This window comes from Melanostigma gelatinosum, assembly GCF_949748355.1.
Source record: "Melanostigma gelatinosum genome assembly, chromosome: 12".
Classification (NCBI taxonomy): Eukaryota; Metazoa; Chordata; class Actinopteri; order Perciformes; family Zoarcidae; genus Melanostigma; species Melanostigma gelatinosum.
In genome coordinates this window covers 7,232,689-7,256,448 of record NC_136645.1, presented here as the reverse complement: position 1 = coordinate 7,256,448, position 23,760 = coordinate 7,232,689, and the positions used below count along the sequence as shown (strand labels likewise).

The 23,760-nt window shown below is 44.5% G+C and overlaps 1 protein-coding gene across 3 annotated transcripts; it reads right to left on the bottom strand.

The window, feature by feature from the left end:
- Positions 1 to 372: 372 nt before the first annotated feature.
- Positions 373 to 23,102, bottom strand: pcnx2 (pecanex 2; the record flags this gene model as incomplete). Of its 3 annotated transcripts, none has more annotated exons than XM_079280231.1 (40): positions 373 to 708; positions 919 to 1,095; positions 1,639 to 1,713; positions 1,801 to 1,967; positions 3,151 to 3,329; positions 4,437 to 4,553; positions 4,943 to 5,100; positions 5,376 to 5,606; positions 5,714 to 5,858; positions 6,336 to 6,439; positions 6,844 to 7,077; positions 7,462 to 7,715; positions 7,826 to 8,041; positions 8,302 to 8,360; positions 9,600 to 9,729; positions 9,852 to 9,960; positions 10,619 to 10,796; positions 10,962 to 11,103; positions 11,312 to 11,462; positions 11,594 to 11,686; positions 12,102 to 12,210; positions 12,616 to 12,725; positions 13,034 to 13,125; positions 13,550 to 13,660; positions 13,782 to 13,953; positions 14,168 to 14,200; positions 14,512 to 14,665; positions 14,987 to 15,129; positions 15,728 to 15,863; positions 16,137 to 16,215; positions 16,762 to 16,904; positions 17,001 to 17,151; positions 17,785 to 17,959; positions 18,042 to 18,527; positions 18,792 to 18,986; positions 19,125 to 19,624; positions 20,624 to 20,705; positions 20,809 to 20,926; positions 21,314 to 21,516; positions 22,950 to 23,102. In XM_079280231.1, 40 exons carry the CDS (start codon positions 23,100 to 23,102, stop codon positions 535 to 537), a joined length of 6,438 nt encoding a protein of 2,145 aa, XP_079136357.1. In that variant the 3' UTR covers positions 373 to 534. The 3 variants fall into 3 exon arrangements, with proteins under 3 accessions (XP_079136357.1, XP_079136358.1, XP_079136359.1); XM_079280232.1 differs by having other exon boundaries at positions 20,666 to 20,705; XM_079280233.1 differs by having other exon boundaries at positions 18,792 to 18,980; positions 20,666 to 20,705.
- Between the last annotated feature and the right edge of the window lie 658 nt (positions 23,103 to 23,760).

The following is a 23,760-nucleotide window of genomic DNA, read 5'->3' as shown; positions in this document are numbered from 1 at the left end:
CGATTCCAGTTGGTGGCGGTAATGCGCCATGAAGTTGTTTCCAACCGCAATTAAATTCAAGAAGAAAAAGAAGCATGCGCATTGGGAAAGAAAATGGCGACCTCATGACAGCCAGATAGCTCCTTTGTTGTTTTTGGCTGAAGAAGAAGAAAACTGCAAATAGAGAAAATATAATGTGCGACCGCTTAACGAAAACCAGTCATTATCCTAAGTTGACCTCCCATCCTAACACACACATTTAAAACTATAGTTGACATGACCAGCGGTAGAAAGAAAAGGCAGCCTCATTTAAAAACGTCTTTATTTCATCAACCGGATCCAAGATCATGTTTTCAGACTTGTTTACATTCAGACAACAAGGTGAGACCACATGCTGAGGACAGGAGAAGAGGCAGGTTCGTGTGCATGGGTGTTCCCTCATACAATCCTCTGTATGTTTGTGTATATGTGTGTGACTTTTCATACAGTCCTCTCTGTATATGGGCACTCTCATAGTGTGTGTGTGTGTGTGTGTGTGTGTGTGTTGTCTCTCTCTCAGACAGTCTTTTGTTCAGTCGCCTCCGGGGCTGTTGAGACAGATGCTGAGTCCTCCTGGGTCTCATCTAATCCCTGGCTGCAGCCTCGGTCACCTGACTGCACGCCGTCTTTCAACGTGATGGCGGCGTTGGAGTAGGACGCGTCTATACTCTCATATGGCTCTGATGTCCACTGAGAAGGAGGAAAGAGAGGGGGCAAGGAACAGCCACATTCGAGAAATATTCTTTGTTTATAGCCTATACTGTTCATACATCATTTAAAACACACTGCAACATTAGGGTGGTTGCAACCTGTCAATCAAAAGGCAGCCACACTCTATAAGGAGGGTGCAGCTTGGGTATAATGGGACTTTGCATGTCTAACAGCGGATTAGTTCCCTACCTGTGTGGCTCTGCTGCTGGACCTGTGCGAGGGCCCCATGGCGATGTTGACGCTCGAAGAGGACTGTGTATCGGTGGTGTTGCCCCCATCAGCAGCGGACAGCCCAGAGATAACCAGGCCACTGGAGAAACTACGCTTCCCAAACAGCAAGCTGAGAGTGGACGAAGACGAAGAGACCTGGGGAAAGACAGTAGTGTACAGTAATCACTGCGATGGGAGCGGAAAACACAAACAAGCTCATGCACAAACAATTATCAGAGACAGCAGGCTGTGTCGAAGAATAGCTTGTTGTCAATAATACACTGTAATCACATGCTTTGGCCATCGGCTGTGGAAATGTTTCTTGAATGAATTTTAAACTAAGTAGAGGTAATAACAATTCAATTCATGACTCACATGTAAACAGGGGTCTTACTGCTAATCATAACACTGCTAAATTGTTATCACTTCATGTTTCAGACAGGCACTACATTTATAGTAACTTGGAAGTGCAACTATTTGGCACGTCAGAATGTTTTCTTTCTAAATCTTGAATTTGTGGTACGTGAAGTCTTTATATGTTAGATTTCAGTCGAATACATTATCTAACATGCCTTTTGTGTGTGTGTGTGACCAGTATGACCAGACTTGCCAGCTGTGACATTTTAATCTTTCCACCATGTTCTGTCGTGTGTTGGCTAACAGAAGGTTGGGATGTACAGAAGTGTAAGGAGCTCGCACCTGGCTGGAGCGCTGATGATGCTGCGCCGCCTGGAGCTGCGAGCTGATCCCACCTGCTCCTGAGAGACGAGGGACCTGGCGAGAGAGAGACATCGCTGTATTCTCCAAGTCAAGGCAAGGACGGAAGCTCAACAGTGTGTGTGTGTGTGTGTGTGTGAATACCTGGGAGAATATAGAGGCTATGGATGTGTTAAAGGACAGCTGACTGTTGGACAGACGCTGGACGAGCCCGTGGGTGGAGCCTGAGTCCAGAATAGGCCCTGATTGGCTGCTGACGGGGGGACGCTGACTCTGAGGCTGCACTGACCGACTGCGGTACTCTCTCCTGGCTGCAGACACACACACACACACACACACACACACACACACACACACACACACACACACACACACACACACACACACACACACACACACACACACACACACACTGAATTACACACTTTTATAATCAGGTTTAAAAATATAAAAAATACATAAAAAGCTGACTGAACGAACACAATGTTTTTGATGAAATATAATCAAATAAATAATTTATGTACAGACGATATTATTATTATGTACTTAAAATAAACAACATTAAATCAGGTTTAACTTCAGTTTAAGGTTGTCATAATTTCTCTGGACTTTAGTTTTTACTTCCTGTTTTATTTTGTAATTCCTGTCTTTGTTTTTTTCCCTCTTTTTTTTCTGTGTATCACCTGTGTTGAATGAATCTGCCCTCATGTCTCCACCTGTGTCATGCTGTCTGATTAGTTTCTTGTGTATTTGTAGTGCTGTCTTCAGCGTAGGTTGTTGGTTTCTCCTTCGTCACGTGGAGTTTTGGTTTCTTGCTACCTGCCGACTGTTCCTGCCGGCTTTTTGGACTCTCTGATTTCTAAGTTTATTCGTTCATTAACTCATTTAACTGCGCATGTCGGCCTGTCTCTTTGCGTGAGGGTCCTTCCCATTGCTGCCTGTTCTCGAGATCGTGACAAAGGTAATGAACGTTTTAGAAGTAATAATGATTCATTGTTCGTGTCACACAGTATCCACTGCAAACATATTCAATACCAGTTATACTTAAAGTAACAGAAACATAAAGGTAGCATTAGAACCCATTAGGGGGTGCTGAATTGAGCAATGGTGCATTTTATTACTGATGAATTACACTTTTAATTTGAAAGACGAAGCATGTGCCATTTCGAGTTTCATACGTTTTTCTTTGTCTCACTTTATAAATAAAGATGGAAAACTATTCAAAAATGAATAAAAACAACCAAAACTACAACATCACTGTGCACATTATTGTATCTGTTGTATTGCATTGTGTCTGCATTGAGTCTGTATTTGCTTTTCTTCAAGTCCAAACCCGGCAGCCCACTCACAAGTTCAACTGTTTTGTTTTTTTAAGTTTGGAGGATTATGGTTTGAATCAGGTTCAGGTTTCAGTTTGGGACCTTAGAATCAATGTAGTCAATAGACATTTTCCACAAGGATAAGACACGTTGGTGCGTGTGTGTTTTTGTGTACCTGCGTTGTGGTGTCTGCGGCTGTGTGTTGTCCTGGCTCGGTGCTGGTAGAGGCTCAGGCTGTTGGACGTGACGGAGGACGGGCGGTTTTGGCTCAGCGAGGACGAACCACCAGTTCCGCAGTCCACATCCTCCATGTTCACACCACTGTTGCAGCTGGTCAGGTTGTCCTTACGCACCCTGCAGAACACACAAGCACACACACAGCTTTGATTCATTTATTCATGTCCACATCAGGGCAAGGGAGGGACACAAACTGGCAAAGAGACATCAAAAATTTAGCAAGCCTCGACAATTCCAGCTGGTTAACCACACATGAATAGAGATGTTGCGTAACTGTGCTAGCATATGTGACACACACGAGTGCAGCCTGCCTCTTAAATTAGTTAAATGTGTTCTAGCTGGCAAGGCACAGCCCATCTCCTTGGCTCCTCGGCTCCTTACTGAAATGAAGACACCTTTAACTCGAGGTCGATGAAACAGGATTGACAAACTAATCTAATCTGAGGAGAACTCGGCCTCTAAGAAGCTGAAGAGAGTCTCGCACTTGCACACAAACACATTAGCTGACCTGTAGAGGTTAATGCAGAGCCTTTACAATTAGCTATGCTGAAGTTAATATGTAAAAGGATGGAGGACGAGAGGGAAGGAGGAAAGGAAGGAGCAACAACACTCTGCAGTCCTCTTTCTCTCAGGTTTGCACTCCTGTGCATGTATTTAAAACTACATTAAGTTGGCAGGGAAGTCTCTCCACAGCACTGACTTCTGAAGTCAATATCTGTAAATCCACAGAGAAGCACTCATTCAGTATTACGCTGCAGTTTGCAGCTGATCCGGAATGATTGACACAACCAGTTGAACAAGAGAACATTATGAGGCTACTGGAGTCTCATGTGTCATTGCAACACTTTGTGACCTGAGGCTGTAAGAAGAATGTGAGTTTTTACTCCAGCGTGTGCTCGAACTAATGCCAAATACATCAAACGTATTCTTAGTATCTTATTCAAGGACCCTCAGAGACTGATGGTTGTTCCAGGAACTGAACCTGTGACCTTTTGGTGACAGCATTGTCTTTTCACCCACCGGACAGAATTAAATAGAAAATGATGAGGGACTAAAACATGTGATGACTGTTCATTGAAGAGCACAGCGACCGGGGGGGGGGGGGGGTTTGAGGGCGGGTTAGGGTTGGACTAAGGAGGCAAGGAGGAAAAGACTTCACTCTTGACTGAGTGAGCAAGTGTGTGCAAGTTTTTAAATATGCGAACATGTGTATTAGAAACTGACCGTAACCATTTAGAGCAGAGCCAGGATCGAATGGCGTCCAGGCTTAAAGCACCTCCTCCGATGCTGCGGAGCGTACGGTGTGTCCCCGAGTACGATGTTGTTAGTGGCGACACATACCTTGAAGACAATAAAATAAAAGTCATGCTATCAGCAACAAGGGACCCCTGCGCATAAACAAAAGTGTGAAGCTCGGAAGATAAAGGTGCAGTGTGCTGGATTTGGCAGCATCTAGCGGAGAGGTTGCAGATCGCTGATAATACACTAAAGAAAACATACTTATTACTGCTGTTCAATGTCTGCCAATAGATCCCTCTAAATGCTACACACTGCGCCTTTAAATACAAAAAGTTTTTAAAAAATTCAAATTTCAAAAACATGCATTCTGCAAAGGCAAAGTGAGCAACAACACAGAAACTTTCATGAAATGCAAACATTACATTCAATTTGAAACCTCGTGATGTCAATGCCATGCTCTGCACGTCTTAGTATTGCTGTGAATGACATACATGGGGTAGCCCAGTGGCTGGTCGCAGGACGAGTTCACCATGTTCCTCAGCGCCTGCTTCGAGTTCTGGATGCTGCCTCGTTCCGGGTTTCGGTTCCGTAGAAACACCAACTCCTGCTGCTGGCCAGCCCACAGACCTCGCACACACTCCTTATTGATCTGCAGAGAGAGACCACATCAAACAAAACATCATAATGGTGTTGTCCACCTCTAAATCTCACGAGTTAACACGTCTTGTTTGTTTGTAGGTGGATTTTTAGCGGTTTACAGTCTTTGGGCTAACCTAGTTGAGCTGGCAGGAGCTTCACGACTGACTACGGACTCTTCCTTTAACATCATGCTTTAATATTGGACAAGTTTAAACTTTTAAGTCCGCCATGAAAATGTAAAAACTTCTCACACATCCAAACCACAGACACCCTCCGGCCTTTTACCTTGATGACCTTAAAGCTGAGGTGGCGTTTGTACAGCATGATGATCTTATACTCGTCCGTGCCGTCGTCGATCATGTGTCTCATTGTGAGCAGCGTGTCGCGGCTGGATAGCACCGCCTTACGCCAAGCGGGGTCACTCTCGTGGCAGATGACCAGGCTGCTGCGGTAGTTGGTGATGGCTTCGTACAAGATAGAGGCCTCCTCGGTCTCCTCCAGGCAGGTGAAGTGATCCTGGAAAGGACAGGAAAAGGTTATGATGGAGCACAGTGGAGTTGTGATAACAGTTTTACAATCCCATAGTTACAGCAGCAGCCATTTAAAAGCACAGCGCACTTTACCTGATGCAGTTTGAGGCTCATTCTGACCGCAGGAGCCACCACCTTCTGCAGGAGGTCAAGATCAGCAAAAACCCACTCGTCTTTAGTGGCGATGCGGAAGTCTCCTTTAAACAGGGTGTTGAAACCGTACAGGAATGATTCCAGACTTTGTGATTGACGGAAGAGGTTTGTGGAGGAAAAATAGAGAGAGAGAAAGAGGAGGGGGGATTATGATCATATGAAACATCTTAGAATATAAACCCCACAAAGACAAAGAGTGCAGTGACCAATATCTGTTTGAATCACGTGTATAGTTCAAGATGTAGCTGCTAATGCCCCCCTCTGGTGTATCCGTCATACTGCAGGTAAATATCGACTGCAACGGATATTATTAGTAATAATGTTTCAGCACATTTTCAACCACTAGACTTGGATTCAGCATAAAAACATACATGTCAAGACCCAATAGGACTCCATTGAACGCACAATCATTCTTTAGTTCAAAGTGAGAGTTCAACAAATCAATAAAATCCTCATGGCCTGCCGAATAACTTGACTGTTGTCCCCATGAATTCGGTTCAGAGAGTGATATCAGACATTTTATTCATTTCTTTGCGTTGCTCTTTGGCTAAACAAGGTTTACCTGTTGGACATGTTGTGCGAGGCCGTGCCGAGGGATCTCCTCCCCAGGACGGAGAGAGCGTAAGACAGGGTCACCAAAGGAGAGTCTTCATCACTGTCCACAGTCTGGACACAAACACAAAGACAGGGAGACATGAAGCTACTGGCATATGGGACAATGATTAAAAAAGACGAGTACAGATTCTGCTAAATTGTTGTGATCTTTTTATGAGATTACAAGAGTCAAGTGACAATTCATTTTCACTGTATAATGCAACTTTTGCTTTCCTTTTACTCATTTCACATTAATTAAAAAATAGGAGAGACAGAAATAGGAGAACTGAAACAATTAGTCAATCAACAGAAAATCAGCAATGTTATTCTTTTTCTATGATATCATTTTAATGGGCTTTTTCCACCATTATCTGATATTTTTAAGACTAAAATAACAATTTAAGTGAGTAAAATAAACACTGTTAGTTGCTCTAACGCATAATGAAGTCGGATAGAATAATCGTTAAGTGTTGTACCGTCTCCATCTTCCCAGCACAGTGCTGGATCCACTCCAGGTAGACGTTGCAGAAGCTGGCACGTGTCACGCCCTGCAGGCAGTGCACGTAGTCCTCATCGATCTTCACACTGAAGACCTGAGGGTCGCGCTCTATGTGGTGCCACTTGGTGTAGGACTGCAGCGCATCCTGGACGGCGGCGTCCTTGAGCCACGTGGACAGTTTGGGAGAGTGGATCAGGTAGTAGATAATACTCTGAGGGGAGAGGGGGAGGAAGGGAGGGAAGAAGAAAGAAGGACCAGACGAAAGCAAAATACTGAACACAAGGAAAGACCAAGAGAAAGAATTGACTGGAGTTACTTTTGGCAAGCTGCCATTTGTAATAATAATTAATGCATAAGACACCGGATTGTCCATTTAAGACTTTAACCTTTTGGCAGGAAAATCTTTAAGAGCCGGTTGAGACAAGTGGAATATTCAATTTCAATCCGCCACTAAAGACAGCGTGATTGAATATAACCTGATCAATATAAATATGTTGCCCAGTTAAAGAGGCAATACTTTTTTGCATACTTTAACTACGGTCACATAATTGTACGACGTCTGTAAAATGCATAAACGGATACAAATGAAACGTACTTTCAGGTAGTAGGTGACGAGTAGCTTTCGGAGATCGTACACTTGTAGCATTGTGGCGGCGTTGTTCTCGCTGATGCTGTAACCCTCCAGCAGGTACTTGGTGGCCATCACCTCCCAGGCCAGCCAGCGCAGGTTGAAGGCCGCATTGCACGACAGCATGTGGGGCAAGTGACCCGGCTCGCAGCAGCAGCACGCATCGTCTTCCTCCACTCCCTCTGTGATGGCCTCCACCTCTCGCTGCTGGCAGTATGTACCTGGGATGGAGAGAGTCGGCGGTATGAAGTCAAATGGCGAGTTGGCTTGTCATTTCAAGGATGGAGAATGGAAGGGAGGTATGAAGGAGCTATGGATGGGCAAACTTTACCTCTGAACTCCAGGCCCCTCAGCTGGAAAGTGACCAGCCCGTTGCCGATCTCGATGAGGTGGACCAGGGCGTTGAGGTAGTCAGAAGCCAGGATGAAACAGTCTCCGGCGCTGTAGTTTCCCCATCGGCCCAGCATTAGGTCGCCACAAAGTGAGTGCTGCAGCGAGCGAGTCAGGTACTCGTAAAAGATGGAGTTTAGGTTGCTATCATCACATCCTGCGAGAAAATAAACAGAAAGATGGATGAATGGGTTTCAAGAAAGGACAAAAAAAAAGAAGCCTGGCTGCTTTCTTCCCTTACTGATTCTAAACGACAAGAAGTTCATTTGTAGCTTTTTTATGAAGATATCAATCAAACAAATTATCTTTATCCAAAAGCTTCACAAGTAATCTTTCATATATGACTGCTTGATTTCGGGAGGACATTTAGAAAGATCGAGTCTGTAACGGATGTCGGTGCAGTTAGAAAGAACTCACCTGTCTCTTTATCTACTTGGGACACCAATCTGCTGTTAGAGTTGTCGATACGCTTTGTGCTACGATTGACGGGAGACAAAAAAGCGGTAAAAGCTACAGACTGTTGAGCCCAAGAAGAAGTCAAAATCAGTGTAAAATGTTGCAGCTGATGGGACAACAGCTTGCATATCAGTTTTGAGAATTAAAACCCCATTTTAAAATGATGATGTTGAAAAACACTGATTTAGACATGTATCTTCTTAAAATCATTGAGTGAACTGTATTACCATTGTATTTCCCAGAAAGCAAACTCAAGATTTCAGTATTTTTCCTCTTGAAGATCTTAAACTGCATTTTATTTGATGCAGTCTACTGATTCCTGTAAAAACAACTCCACAGCCACCGGACAAACTTGAAACTCGGTATTTTGAGACAGAACTATTCTGTTGTCTCAGTTGTTGTCCATGTGGTATTTTTTGTTGACTTGTTGTTTGGCTGAGGTTCACATTGACAAACCTGCACAACTGCTCCCTGAAAACACCAACGTCTGACTCCGGCAGAGATGTGAGATCAGTGGTTTTGATGTTGTGATTTCTAACAATGTCTAAATATAATCACAGGCTGCTTCACTGAAAATCACTGAAGTTTGCACAACAAAGCTGCAGGAGTATTTTTAGATTTCTCTCAGCGAGACAATCTCTCCCATCGATAAGTAAAAAGGGAACAGAGGGGTCACGTTATGTAAGCGCCAGTGAGACAGCAGGAGGGTGTCTATCTGCTAATCTGCCCAGCTCAGCTCTAAAAGGATGCGGATTGATTTCTCTTTCAGTCAATAAAAATGTTGATATTAAAATTCATGAATTATATGAAAGAAAACAAGAGCCAATTTCTCAATACTTCCCTACAGTGTCCGTGGCTAGCAGCGCAATGCCATTCATTTCTACTGAAGCTGTACATCTTTAAAAGCACGACACAAATATAAGCTTTTATTTCACTATTTTTTAAAAGCTCAGTAGGTTCCTAAAACAGCAAGGCACTGTAGTCTTTTGAAAACGTCACTCAAACAGGATGAAATAGTGCATTTATTCGTGCCGCATATTAATACACCTTTGCTGTTTTAACGAGTATTAACAACAGCAGGAAGATGTAAGTGAGATTAACTCAAAATATGTAGCATGTAACGCAGTGCAACAGTGTGGCTCATTCAACTTTTTAATGTTTTTGTTTTTGTTTTACTACAATAGAGGTAAATAGCACAGAGCAATGAGCAACTGTATATCAGGATGTCTAAAAGTACTTCCAACTCATCTGGGCCTTACTTGTAGTTTCGCTCCCAGAACTTGATGGGCCTCGGATAGGAAGAAATGAAGATTGCGCTGCCCAGGAATGGAGCCAGCGGGGTGTAGAAGACGGTGGTGAGCAGAGTCTGAAGCAGCAGCATGGCTGAGTCTGTACACGCACACCAGTAAAGGAAAGAAAAGCAGGTACTGCACACACACACACACACACACACACACACACACACACACACACACACACACACACACAAACAGGTCTCAGAGAAAGGATACGTGGCACTGCAAAAGGCTGAGCAAAGGCATGAAAAGCGCTGCCCCAGGCGATCTGCCAGGGAGCGATGTAAACCAGGATGAAATGGAGCTTCAGCAAAAGCTCACGCATCTACACACAGGAACAGAAACAACACAGTCAGTGCCCAACAAACAGACCTCGACAGTTATCGAACTCAAAAAAACATTGTTACATAGCCAAACAATAACATGATATCTATTACATCCCTCCACACCACCATAAAGGTTGATGAGCCCTCTGTGGTCAAACGCTGGCCCATATAATTAACCTCCTTCACTGAATATGTCATATTTCATGGTTTCATGGTGCCTTTAATCAGCTCACAATACAGTTTTTGCTACGGATTACTTTTGAAGGAGTCGACCTCTGTGATTAGGTATCGCACTTCCATAAAGTTGATGTATTCAGAAGAGACAGAATTAGAAAAGACAATGGTCAAAATTGAAGTCACAGACGGATACATCCTGACTTTTATTCCCTAATATGAGTCAAACTACCAAAATACCGAATCCTACAGTTCCCATAATACAACTGGGTAGCATCTTATTGTTGGACCCTCAATGACGCCCACGTCTTTGTAACGCAGACTTTCTGTTAAACATGAGCGGACAAGCGCCAGAGAAGAAGTAACCTTGATGACGTCATCGTTATGTTCCCAGACTTAACCAGGTAATCCATGACATCACACAACTGTGTGCGGCCCTCCATGACGAGTAAATGGACTGTGTGTGTGTGTGAGAGATTCCACCTTGTGGAAAACAATAGACATGATGAAGAAGTCCAGCAGGAAGCTCTCGGAGAAGTGTGGACAGTCGAAGTGGAAAAAGACGAGTGTGAAGAGCAGGGTGAGGAACTGGAAGCTGGGGTCGCAGAACGATGAACGCAGGAGTTTCAGTCCAGCAACTGTTGTCAGGAGAGCATCGCCGCTGGAGGCGACACAAACAGGAGTTTAGACAACAGATTCACCAGGTGCTTCACCACACACACACACACACACACACACACACACACACACACACACTCTGGATGGACAGGCAGACTTATGTGTGTAATGTGATGCTGTGTGTTTGTGGCTGCGTGTGTCCACTCACTGGATTCCCAGCTTCTTGCGACGACTGAGGGCGAAGCCGTCATTGGTGAGTGCGCTCAGCACGATGGCGGGGTACACCACGTACTTCTCAAAGCACAGGAGCCCCACGTAGAGTCGCTCGAACCACATCAGCACAGCGTCCTCTGTAACACAAGCAGGAATAACGACCGTGTTCAGGGTTTCCATCAGCATATATTTGCTGTTATTTTATCATTACAGTCTTGATGACAAGACATTTCCAAATGCCTCATCCTATTGTACTCCAGCCAAGAAGCAAACTTTTTTTCCAATGGAAGTATCGAGCAGCACGAGCTCCGGAGGTAGCAGTAGTAGGCAACAGTATATGCTGACCTCTGGGTTCAAACTGGTGGTACTCCTTGGTCTTGAGAACCGGATGAGAAATCCACAACCAAGGGTGATGCTTCCTCAGCTGGGGGATCATGTAGTGGGTTACGAACCCCACAGTCCCCGCCAGAGCGTACAGCACGATGGTCACAAAGGGCTGAAGACAAGTTGGTATGCAAGGAAAGAAACATGATGGAAATGGATGATTAGACAAACCACTTGAGTTAGTGTTCCTGCAAACCGCGACGGAGATCAAAAGTCAAAAACGGAAATAATGGAGGACCTCACCTTGAGAGACAGAAACACAGTACTCGCAGTGATGGCGAAGGTTAGGATGTAGGCAACAGAGCACACGACTACATCCGACAGCAGAATCTCCTTCTGCAGAGCACAAAAGAGAGAGCGGCAATCATTCACAATCTACACTGGATGAAAAGACATTCGTTGATCAGACTCATTTATGTGTGAGATTATTTCTGATCGTTCTCAGCCTCCAACGTCTGGAGATCAAAGACGCAGCCGCCCGAGAAGATTTAAGAGCTTCACAATCCTGATAAACACTGTAAAGGCTTGTTTTCTCTGATTCATAATTCCCTGTAATCACACAGAGTGATTGACAGCGAGCGTTGTTTTGTTATTTATTTAGTAACACTCTGCCCTCTTATACAATGTGCATGTTGATGAGCTTCGATTTTCTGTTGCATATCAAAACAATTACTGCTCAGAGGAGTAAAAAATAACACTCAAACACAAACACATTACATCAGTTCATTTCTACATAATCCTCTTCAGTTACCATAGAGTTCTGCAGTTTCTCAGGTAGTGGGTCTTTACTGTCCGTGTCTTCCTCCTCCTCTTCCTCATTCTCCACCAAAGCGGGCGTTATCTTTGACTTAACCAGAGATCTGTAAATAAGTCACATGTGTAGGAATTAGATGATGGTATTTATTGACTAACATAAAGAGATTGCTGTTACAAACCCTGAATCAAATGACAGCAAAAGTAAAAAAAAAAGAAATACTTTTCATTTTTATAATAAAAAAAAAATAAAATAGTTTGACTTCTTATTTTGTATTTCAAACATGTCTTTTATTTGGCTTTTAACCGCTAAAGATTAGCCTACTTGAGCAGAATATGTCATGAAAGTTTAGTATGAACATCAACCGTCTGCTTTCATTTCTTCAGCTCTTTTTTTCCCCCATGCACCTCTCTAGAAATATTGAGAATTAAGAAGATAGCAACCAGGCCCGGTGTGGGCATGCAAACAAACACACACACACACACACACACACACACACACTGATACTCACATTAGCACGGACGGGTCGCTGCTCTGTCTGCTGAGGTGGTAGGAGAAGACCACCAAAAGGCCACAGAAACCAGAGAACAGGGCTGGAGTGTGCTGCTCATCCCACGGCTCCTGTAACCACACACACACACACACACACACACGTGCACCGGTATGAGTCACACCATCATACACCTTTAAATCCAGAACTGCTGCTTTTTGATCTTCACGCTTTAAAAATCTTCTTCCCTGCAGATGCAATCGTGCACTCACTTTTGAAGGATGACTCTACATAGTTACATGGCTGCACGCTATTTATAACTGAACTCCCCGTCTTCTTTTATTCCTATAGCCAAGAGAATGACTGTGAACACAAACTCTGGGGAAAGAAATGTCTTCTACCTGTGCTCTGTTTCGTTTTATATCCAGTTCATTTGTACCTTGAGAGCTCCGAAGCAGAAACCGTAGAGCAGAGATAGAGCGATCAGACTGCGTAGGATGCCATAAACTGCAGAGATGAGACTCGTAGCAGCTGAGACACACAAATTAGAGTGAAGATGAAAATACATGCAGCAGTATTAAACAATGACAAATAAAGCCAAGTATACTGTGGTCTTGGTTTTGTTTTTCTTTTTAATCACCAAGAGGATTCACCTTTACTTAGAAGTCCTGAAACTGTATTTTCTCATTCACTTTAAACACTGAATACATAACGCACCGGTTGAAGATAAAATAAGAGAATCCTTTTGTCCCACAGCGGAGGAATTTGCATTGTTACAGCAGCAAATGGAATCGTGCAATAACAAAAAGCATCAGTAAAAACAAACACAGGCGTCAAACCAGAGCCACGGATCTACAGATGCAGACAGACATTACAGTTTACAGTAAAAACAGAAAATGTCATTGGTACATGAACACAAGCAAGAAATGAAAAGATTAGAAACTGTTTTACCAACCTGTCCCTCCAAAAAAGTGCATGTCTATCTGCTCCAGCAGGTAGATGGTGAAGGTGTTGATCTGAGGGAAAAGGCCCACCAGGAAGGTGATTGGGAAGCAGTAGGTAAAACCTGTTTTATGCATTAAACAAAAGACATTTCTTAGTTTCTGCAAAGGACAAATTACCGTTTTGATCAGGAAATAAATCAAATGACGTAATTGTGTATTTCTCCTGGTACATTTAATCCTTACCCACTAGCAGGTCTCGCAAGAAGCCCAGTGCGTCGTGGCAGACGATGGTGACTCCGTACAGGGTGGAGACGGGCAGGTCTTTCCTCCTCAGCAGGTGCTCCAGCATCCAGATCAGAGCGCAGAAGATGCAGAAGTAAGCCGCTCGGCTGTAGGCCACCAGCTGGTTGTGACCCTGGAGACACACGGATGAACACAAACAGGTCAGGATGCTTTGAAGTGCAACGAATACAGAGTTGGGTCATGTAAGATTGCAGACAGAAGAATGAGACAAAAGCGGTCGTATCCTCTGTAGACGCATGTAGGGCTGGGTAATAATTTAATATGATAATGTATCGTGATGAAATCATATATTGAGCTGTCGTGACACACAATTAGGTCAAACTCACATGTGTTGGTGAAGCTGCATCTGGTTGAACACTCTGGAACACAAAACAACATTACAATACTTAACTGAAATTAACATGAAAACAATTGAAAACAGAATCGTTACATGACGCGTGCGTTCATCAGAGAGGAAGTGAGGTGGAGCAAATAGGAACTGGCAAGTCCATGGTCAGTTTGACTTTGTATCTACACCATGGCACACATTCTGAGCTCGCACGTCATTCGTTCCTCAACGCAAGTTGGTTTAAGTGGTGAAGTAGTGTTTCATAGAAACGGTAAAGATTCAGCTAAATCGCTCAAAGCCATGGTTAGACAACCGTCGACTGAGATTTAGTATTTGTCTTACCTTCAGTAAGGAATACTGGCAGCTGGCGATGACCAGGCAGAACTGGAAGACCCAGAAGTCTTTGAAGCAGCCGTGGTTAAGAAGCACAAATCCCAGGAAGGAAACCAGAAAGGCCATAAAGACTGCAACCAGATTCTCCACAACTTCTTGGTTTCTACAGACAACCAGCACACACGCAGGCATACAGAGGTTACACTGGTGCATTCAGTAGCTTATGAGACGGACAGTGTATTGCACATTCCTGACTAAAATTGATGAAAGGCAGACATGCGAGGATGGAATTACTGCTCAACTGCTGATTAAACTGAAAAGACACTTATTGATCAAATCGAAAAGATTCATCACAAATGTCTCTTAAATTCTACATTGTATTTCTGAGCTGAATAATGTGTATGATTTGATTTCTAGACTTTGGACTTCTGAACGTGTGGGCACAACAGCGGAAGACGTTTGCGAGCAGTTGTTGGTGGATTACCTGTCCAAAAGAGCAAGCAGGGTGAGTCGGTCATATAAAAGGTTGATCACCTTCCCGGGAAACAGTTTGAGTTTGTAATAAATCTTCCTGGTCGGTTTCTCCTGAGTGGACGTCTCCGACGACTCGTCCAAAGAGTCCTCTTCCTGACACACACAAACGCAAATAATCTCCCATGTAGCATATTTCAAAACGCATTCAATTCAAAACACAGTTAGGATCATTATAAGTAGACAGTAGAACAACATACGTGTCATGAATACGCACAATACACACCGGGCGGTGCATTAAGGATTCAGAAGAGTCTCTGTCTGCATCCAGCAGTGATGTAGACAACACCAATCTAATTGACCAGTCTGTGCTTTATTATCTATGTGTTGATGTTTTTTCGTTGTTCATGAATACATTTTTATAAATTTGATGATTTAATTAGATATATTATGTGATGGATTCATTCATTAATTTGTTACGTTTTTTTATTAAATAATTATCTCGTAAAAAACTATTTCTGGAATGATTTGAAACCTTAATCGTTTACATCCATGTTTGCTTGCTGTTCTTGTTCACTCCCTTTGTTAACTCTCAATAGCATTAAACGATCCGAAGGGTATCAAGTCACCCTTGCATGCACGTGCACGTGGGTCCTTGTGTGTGTGCACACACAAGGTCCATTTGCAACCATTTGGAAGAGCCCTGACCAACAGTATGCAGAGCAAGAAAGAAAAAGTGAAAGCAGATGGACACCTGAAATATCTCAGGGTGCGTCCTGCGTGGCCGAAGCCTGTGTGCAGGGATGATGCGTCGCTGGAAAGGGCAGTCAGCGTGACCGCCTACCAGGCCGTCCTGACACTCCGAGTTGGAAGAAGTTGACAGCAGGTCACTGAAGACACACACACACACACACACATAAAACATGCTGATGTTAATCTGTGGAATAAACCTGATTGCATAGGCAGTGATGATAGTTGAGGAGGAAATGGAAAAGGGCAATAAGGTAAGAGGAAGTTAAGAAAAGCACGTGGAAACAGTGGAGGAGAACATGCAGGTAGACAAAGCAATGAAAGAAAAAAATGGGGATGAAAATATGGTATTATTTGTTACAGGTAAAGGAAGAGATGATGAAGAGGCGGAGGAAAAGATTGGACAGCAGTACCACATGTTGCCAGTGATGAGCTCTGCTCCCAGCGGCAGGTTGAGAGCTCTCTCTGCATACAGCTTACGAGGCCTGTCTCCTGGTGAGTCAAACGCACACATTCAACTTGTCAGACCATTTCTCTTTGGATGTGCAATTATGTGGGATTTCATTTTTTTTGGTGCTGCAGACAGACATCTGAGAGACTGGACTACAACTAAAACTGTATAACTTACAACTAAAAAGCTGAACATCTTGGAGCCTTTCCAGAAAAATGTCATTTAATCTTGACGCTTTGGAGCCGATTCAAAAGTGGAGACATCAGCTACTGGCAGAGCCTTGGACGCATACTGTGCATTTGTTTAAAAGATCAAAATACCATCAGACTATCCCAGCACAAATGGACTCCGAAATTATGGATGGAGTCTATTTGCTGTTGTTTTGTTTTGATGTCCAAGGCAAATGTATCACTGGGACTCTCACTCTTAAATCTTATCCTAAAACGAATCCTAAAACATATCATGGACCTGGAAAACTGTATCAACAGCACGATATTATTGCTAGATGTGAGTCACATGAGTTTGTCTCCGGTACGAAAAAAACCCATTTCATTTGAAGCCTTAATAATTCGAGAGTGGCTGCTCACTGTGTACAGTGTGGAAGGTGTAGGCATCTTCTTTGTTGGTGGCCTCTGGTCTACAGATGACCTGCAGCATGGAGCTCTCTGACTGAGAGGTTTGTGAAGGCAGCGAGTCATAGTCTGGATCCTTCTCTCTGTCCGTTTGTGGACTGCAGACAGGAAACACAATCAACTGGACATCCTGGATGGATGAGTGAATTTAGCTATGTGGATATTTTTTCGTGAAGGTGTGAAGGCATGAGTACCTGTCAGGGGAGACTATTGGGATTTGTGTAGGTGGGATGGCCTTTAGTGAGTCTGTAGGCAGACTGGTGGGTGGTTTCCGTCGCTCTGGTTTGTTATCCGTGTTGGTCTCTATTATCGTCTCATCGTGTCTGGAAGTCACGCTCAGATGCTCTGCAAGCAAACCAAAAGAAAACGGTTTTTTTACGAAAACAACAAACACAAATTGGTTTTTATACCAGTAAATGTAAAGCCCACATTCATATTTCTTTACCATTTCTTCAATATGCATATGTTAATGATGGAAGGCTAATAGTGATCAACCCACAGAGAATTATCACATGCCTCTGCTGTTCCTCTCAGTCAATGCAGATTTAACCAGAGGAGTCACCAGTTAAACAGAATTAAGTCTACAAGCCCTCCAGCTGCCTAATTTATCCCATTTGACCAAAATGGTTTATACAAACTGAGCAAATGAGTGACCTCCTGCCCAACATTAACATCCTGAGACCCTATTTGGGCTAAAATCACACTAGTAATTTGAGCTAAACAGAAAATATTATCAAAATGAATGCACCACAACGACATATCTACATTAGCATAGTATTCGTCTGGAGCTTTAACCTTAAACTGCTGATGCCATCATGCTCAAAGCAACAGTAGGAATCTGTTTCAGCTTATAAAACAATGTTGACATTGCACTTCTTTGTGCACTAATATGTAAACATCTGCATTAACCCTGACCCTATGAAACAGGCAGATGAAGGACGTGGAGGTAAAGAAACGAATCCCCTTGCTGAGATTCACCTTCCTCTGCAGCTCCCGCTTCCTCTTTGCGTTCTGGCCTCTCGTCTTCCTGTGTGCTGGCTCCTCCCCCTCTGGTACTGAGGGACCCCAACAAGGAAACAAACTCCAAGAAGTTGGATTCGTTGGGAATCTGGCCCTCCTTCGCCTCCAGATCTGACTTGGAACTGGTCATCATCTGATAAAGAGACAAACGTTTGTGAATGGACAGAAGGATGGCGATAACTAGAAATAGAGACAGAGCTCAACTGCCAACATACTGTTGTGATATGTGAGCGGTCTGAAAGCAGCACGGCATCCTTCCCGCTGTCCATGCTCAGCCCGCGGATGTGAGTTCTTCCCCCGAGCCCGTAACGGCCCAAAGCCGCAGGCAGACGCAGGAAACCGCGTGAATCCACGTTAGGATCCAGAGGATCGGTGTCATCGTGGTGGGAGTGGACATCGATGCCCGATGAGCTGTTGTCAATAGTCAGCTGCGGGCTCTGTGTGCTGTCGTCAGTTATCTGAACACCGAGATGTTCCTGGTCTGGATCTGGACACTCCAGTGTGGTGGACTCAGAAGTGTTTGTTTCTCTACACAGGTGAAACTCTTCACTTTGGCTTGCTGTCTGTTGCTGTTTCGGGGTGGGCTCATCCTCTGAGTCAGCCGCTTCCTCTCTCTCTTTCCCCTCCTGCTTCTCCTTCTCGGGAGAGTCAAAGGTGATGACGGGGATCTTGATGTGACACTCTCCTGCATCCATCTGAGCCTTGTAGGACACACACACACACACACACACACACACACACTGTATTCTCCAATGTAACAACACCTCAGACATATAACATATAACATTTGAAAAACATTTGAAAAACGGATATCGAGAACATTTGCATTTGCTGGGAGGATTCAGCCATAAAATCAATGTAGACATGATGTATCTTTGATAAAGTGCTGGAACAGGCCGATACAGAACACATGTGTGATACTGCTGGACTGTGAGAGATGATTTCATGTCGAACATTAAAACTACCTGTGCATTTTCCAGAAGACTCTGCTTGACGCTCTCCTCCAGCTGAGCAGCAGTCTGCGGGTCACAGCTCATGGTGATGATGATCTTGACTGTGTCGCTGTCGTCCAGGTGAGCCGACGATGGCCCCGAGCCGGAGCTGTCGACCAGAACCACCTCAATCTCATCAGAACAGTACGTCTCCTCCACCGGCTCAGCCTGAGAAACAAGAGGGAAGAGGTTCTGCCGATGATGTACAAAATAACCACAATGCAATGACAGTTGAGTTGCTTTCTGTTGACATACTCTTCAAATTTAGACCTCCCAAATGTAACAACTAACTGCTGGCAGACTTACCTGTGCAGGAGAATCTGGGGTGTCGATGAAATCAATCTGGTGGTCCTGAGTCCCAAGTGAGTTGTTGTTGGCGACATCTGGGGGCTCTTTTTGCCCCTCGCTCTCCTCCTCGCTCTCATCTTCACTTCCCTTGGAGGGGGGCAGACCTTCATCAGCTGTTTCTCTGTCTGCACTGTCTTTATCCTCACAGTCTTCTATTCTGCCCGGCTCTTTCTCTGTTGTCGTTTCCTGCTCCGGTTGCTCTCTGTCAGTCACCGAGCTCGGAATGTCCACTCCGTCTTTCGCAGGCACAGTTTCAATTATTTCCGCGTCCATTTTCCCCGTCCCACTCGCAGATCCGGGCCGCTGCTCTACCCTTTCAGCTCGGGATGGGGTCCTCTGCTGGGCCTGCAGCAGTGGGGCGGCCTGGTCTGGATTGGGGCTGGAGAGGTCATCTGGAGAAGGGCTTGGGTGCAGGCCTCCCTCCACAGGCCTCTCATCTGCAGCACTCTCACCCGGTCCTGGAATGAAAATCCAAATGTTTGATTTTAATATTAATAAAACTGCTCTAATCATAAAATCCCTGTCATGGAAATTTGTATTTGGCTGCAGTGATAATACACAAAGCCCACACTACAGCAGTATAAGGGGGGAAATCCTACTGCTGTTAAAAACGGATACATTTTGTGACGTCGGATGCAATATACCACAGTCTTTATATCCCTTTTTTCAGTGAGCTGACTTTGTTCTGTCCGTGCATTAAGTCGTACTTTTACTGGAACCAGTCAGCTGGTCTTGTTGGCTGGCTGCTAGTTCTGTGCTTGTCTGAGCATATTTACAACAATGATGCGTTTGCAGAAAAGGAAGTTGTCGATCTACATTGTCTAAGGAGCCATCGAGTGCATTAGGGAAGAGGAACAGAGTTGGCTTCCAGCACAGAGCTGACGATACACGCTTTGCAAGTAAAAACACAGTGACAAGCTTCAACTGTGCAAATATCAAAAGATATACAGCGGAATGGTGTTGGTTCGGGGGACACACAGGTTATCGCTGCTGTATGTTTTCCTTCTATTCAGTTGTTGTCAATGTTCACATGTTTTTCTCTTATTGTTTGATTGGCTTTATATTTGCTAAATCAAGCAACAGCTGAATCTGAATTATCTGTACATAAAGAAAGCTGCATAACAATATGTAAATGAACCCTGTGCAAACATTCAGCCAAACCACTGAACCGGTGGCACCAATGACACCAATTTTGATTAAATAATAAGAAGGGAGTGAGTTTTAGAACCAGCAATAACTTGTTGGAAACATGCAGCAGTCCGATTTGTTTGAGCCAAAGGAAGCTGCCCTGAGCCTGACTGATGAATTAGCAGAAATACTGAGTACTGCCACGTTAAGAAGCCACAGCATCTCGGCCCTGCCACAGATTGCCTCGTGGCTTGTATGGAAGCATCTGCATTTGTTTGAGGCTTCTCCACTCATTCATATAGATTATTTTTTTTTTCTTTCATGGTTACCCATCTGTATCTCAGTCGAACCCAGAGAAAGATCAGCTTCACCTTCCACAGTCTTCCTCTCCTCGTCTGACTTCAAACAGTCCTGCGTGAAGGAGAATTCAGAGACACTCGATTAACATCAGGACATAATGTAGGTCGCCACAGTGTTGTTCTGTACCGTACATCCATATCTCACGGTCACTCACCACCCCGATCAGTCCCGGGTCAGTTTCAGTCTGTTTCACCGTCACCTGGATCACCGGACTGGTACGTTTCAGAGCCAACATCGTCATGGCAACACCATCTGGGACCGTGCTGCTCTTCCTATTAGACAAAAGAGAAGAGACGGGGGGGGGGAATAATGAGGCGATGGATAGAGATACATCAACATGTCTCTTTCAGAAGAAATCATCTGACTTTCATTCCCAGCCTCTGATGTTTTAAACTAAAATCCACTCATTTTTAGGGATGAGGAAGCTGTAAAAAGTGTGTCTGGACTTGCTGTTTCATCTCTCCACAGCCACAGAAATGAAAAAAGAAATACAGTCTTACAGGGAACAGGAAGTGATGGGTTTTCATTTATTAGTCTCTGTGCAGATCAAGTGTGTCAGAGCAGAGTGGCCGACTGAAGATCGCTGACTTTTGTCAGCTCCTTCAGATTGATCCCTCTGGCTGTAGTTGAGGATTATAAGTGCGTCTATGTGGGTTTACCTGATGCTGGCGGGCAGGCAGGAGTCCGACGCATTACTTTTCTTCTCTGGAGCCTTGCTGAGATCAGAGACGCTGCTGCGGACCACCGCTTCGCCCTCGTCGAACATCAGGTGCAGCCGATAGTTGGCCAGCTTGATGAGGATGAAGAAGACTGTGATGGAGGTGCAGTAGATGCTCAAAGCCATGGTGGTAGGGGGCAGGGCCTGTGGAGAGGAGAGGAGCTTCATCAAATTCAAAACATCTCCAGAGTCCTGACTCCACGAAAACAGTGTTTGATTCAATGCTTCATGCTGTGCTTTGTCTTCTCATCTTATTATAAGAAGGTGAAACTCTGCTGAAGGTACAGCGTGTTTGCATTTGATACATGTGTATCAAAGGCTCAGTGAACCACAAGATCCAATTTGAATAACTGGTGGATTGGTGAAGATTATTGATCCCCGGTGGAGGAATGGCCCATAAAGAACAGGAAGATGAAAGAGGAAGCATGTGCCTCATGCTGATACACGAGTCATCCTGATCTGGAGAGATTATTGCTGTCTTGGAGACACATATGGACACATATCGATGTCTGCCGACACGGATGCATAGTCCAGTGTCATCATACGCAATCATGTATCTGGACTGTGCAACCTTCGGATAAAATTGCTAATAAACTTAACATCTCCACCAGAAAGCTTGTGGGTGTTTTGAAACAGACTGTTAAAACTGTCGGCAACAGCCTCTGGTGTCAAAGCTCTTAGTTGTCGGAGCTGTCACTCTCACATCAGAATATGTTGCGTTGCCTCACGAACTCACTGATTCATGAGTGGCTAATTTGGGGTTATCATTCTGAACCCACAGTACCTACAAATTAGCCCCGGTGTATTGCTCCGAGACGGCGGAGAGCAGCGGAATGGGCAGCAATCACATCACATAATCTGCAACATCTATTATCGAATCGAGATAAAACCGGTTACTGATCATCCTCTGCCCCATAGAAATGTTGTCAAAGTAATTTATTCACATACAAAAACTGCCAGTGATCTGCCTTCAGATCATTAATTGGTCACCCTTTCAGTTCGTTTGTTGTTGTCTGTTGTTGACATCATACTTCATCACAGCTCAGTTCAAGCTGTTTGACCTATGGCAGCCACTCTTTCCTTCATTCATGCCACCATGTCCTGCTGTATGACTATGCCTGTGTCGTTTTTTTTGTTCTTACTCCAAATCTACTGATATCCACATATCCTACAAGGTAATGTCCCAGATGGAAGTTCCTCAGTCAGGTTATTATGACTGGGAGTATTGCAGCCTGTGTTGCAGCTATTTTCAAAGGCCATGACATGAGAATATCATTGAACCGCGGCTTCACGCCTCCTGTCTATCCCACTGCCACATCCAGGAGCAGCCATGCGTTCCGTCACTGCATGCAGGGGGGGGGGGGGGGGAAATACTGCGACAGTGTTATTTTCTCTAGTATTTCCCTCAGTAGCAATCAGACAATGAGGGGTGTTAGTTTCTCACATGCCACCGCACGTTTATCCACCAAAGGATAAAAAGCGCGCGTGAAGAAAATAAATAACGCTACCTATGGTACCGTGAGCCCCGCACACCCCCTTCCCGGCCTTGGACGTCATGTTCCCTCATAACAACTCACCAGATGGAGAGACAGGGGTAACATCAGGAGAAATATCCACAGATAGAGGTGGCAGGAGTTGTTGAATTTGTTCTGGTCCGGGTCGTGGTACCAGCCGCCGGTCACAGATGCCCAGACTCCCTGACGCAGGGTCTGCACAACCTGGGAGCCCATCTCTCCTTCGCTCTCCTCCTCTCCGCTCAGGTTGGACGGACGGATGCTGCTGCTGCTAGCTACGATGAAATGATCTCCTCTAATGCATGCTACTGTCGCTACGCCTCCATGTTGGGGCGATGCAGCACGTCTCCTGAGCCTTCTCTTTCATGCCTTATTCTTCTGTTTTCCTCGGTGCTGTCCTCTCGTCTGCCTTTTCCCATCCCAATGTCGATTCGCCCATTGTTGCTGCCGCGGTCCTCATCTTGTCCTGTTCGTCTCTCTCCTTCTCCCTCTCCTCTATAGCTGCCTGCACAGATGCGCAGCTCTGACCGCCTCCCCTCTCTTTTCCCACTCCTCCTCCTCTCCGCCTCCCTCCCTCTCCGTCCTTTCCTATTGTATGATTCGCACCTTCAGTGCTTATCTGCACACACACGCAGCCACGGACAGTCTGTTTTCAGGGAAAAAACTGTCAAACACATTGTGCATGATATGTATGCGTTGATGACGATACGCAAGCCTATATGCACACGTATACAGGATTTATAGGCTTTGGATGCTTCGAGGTAATACATGTTAATGTAGGTTTCAATATGCATATATATACAATCGAATTCATAAAGAGCAGACCCGATTACAAAAGGGCTTTTTCATTATTATTATTATTATTATTATATGT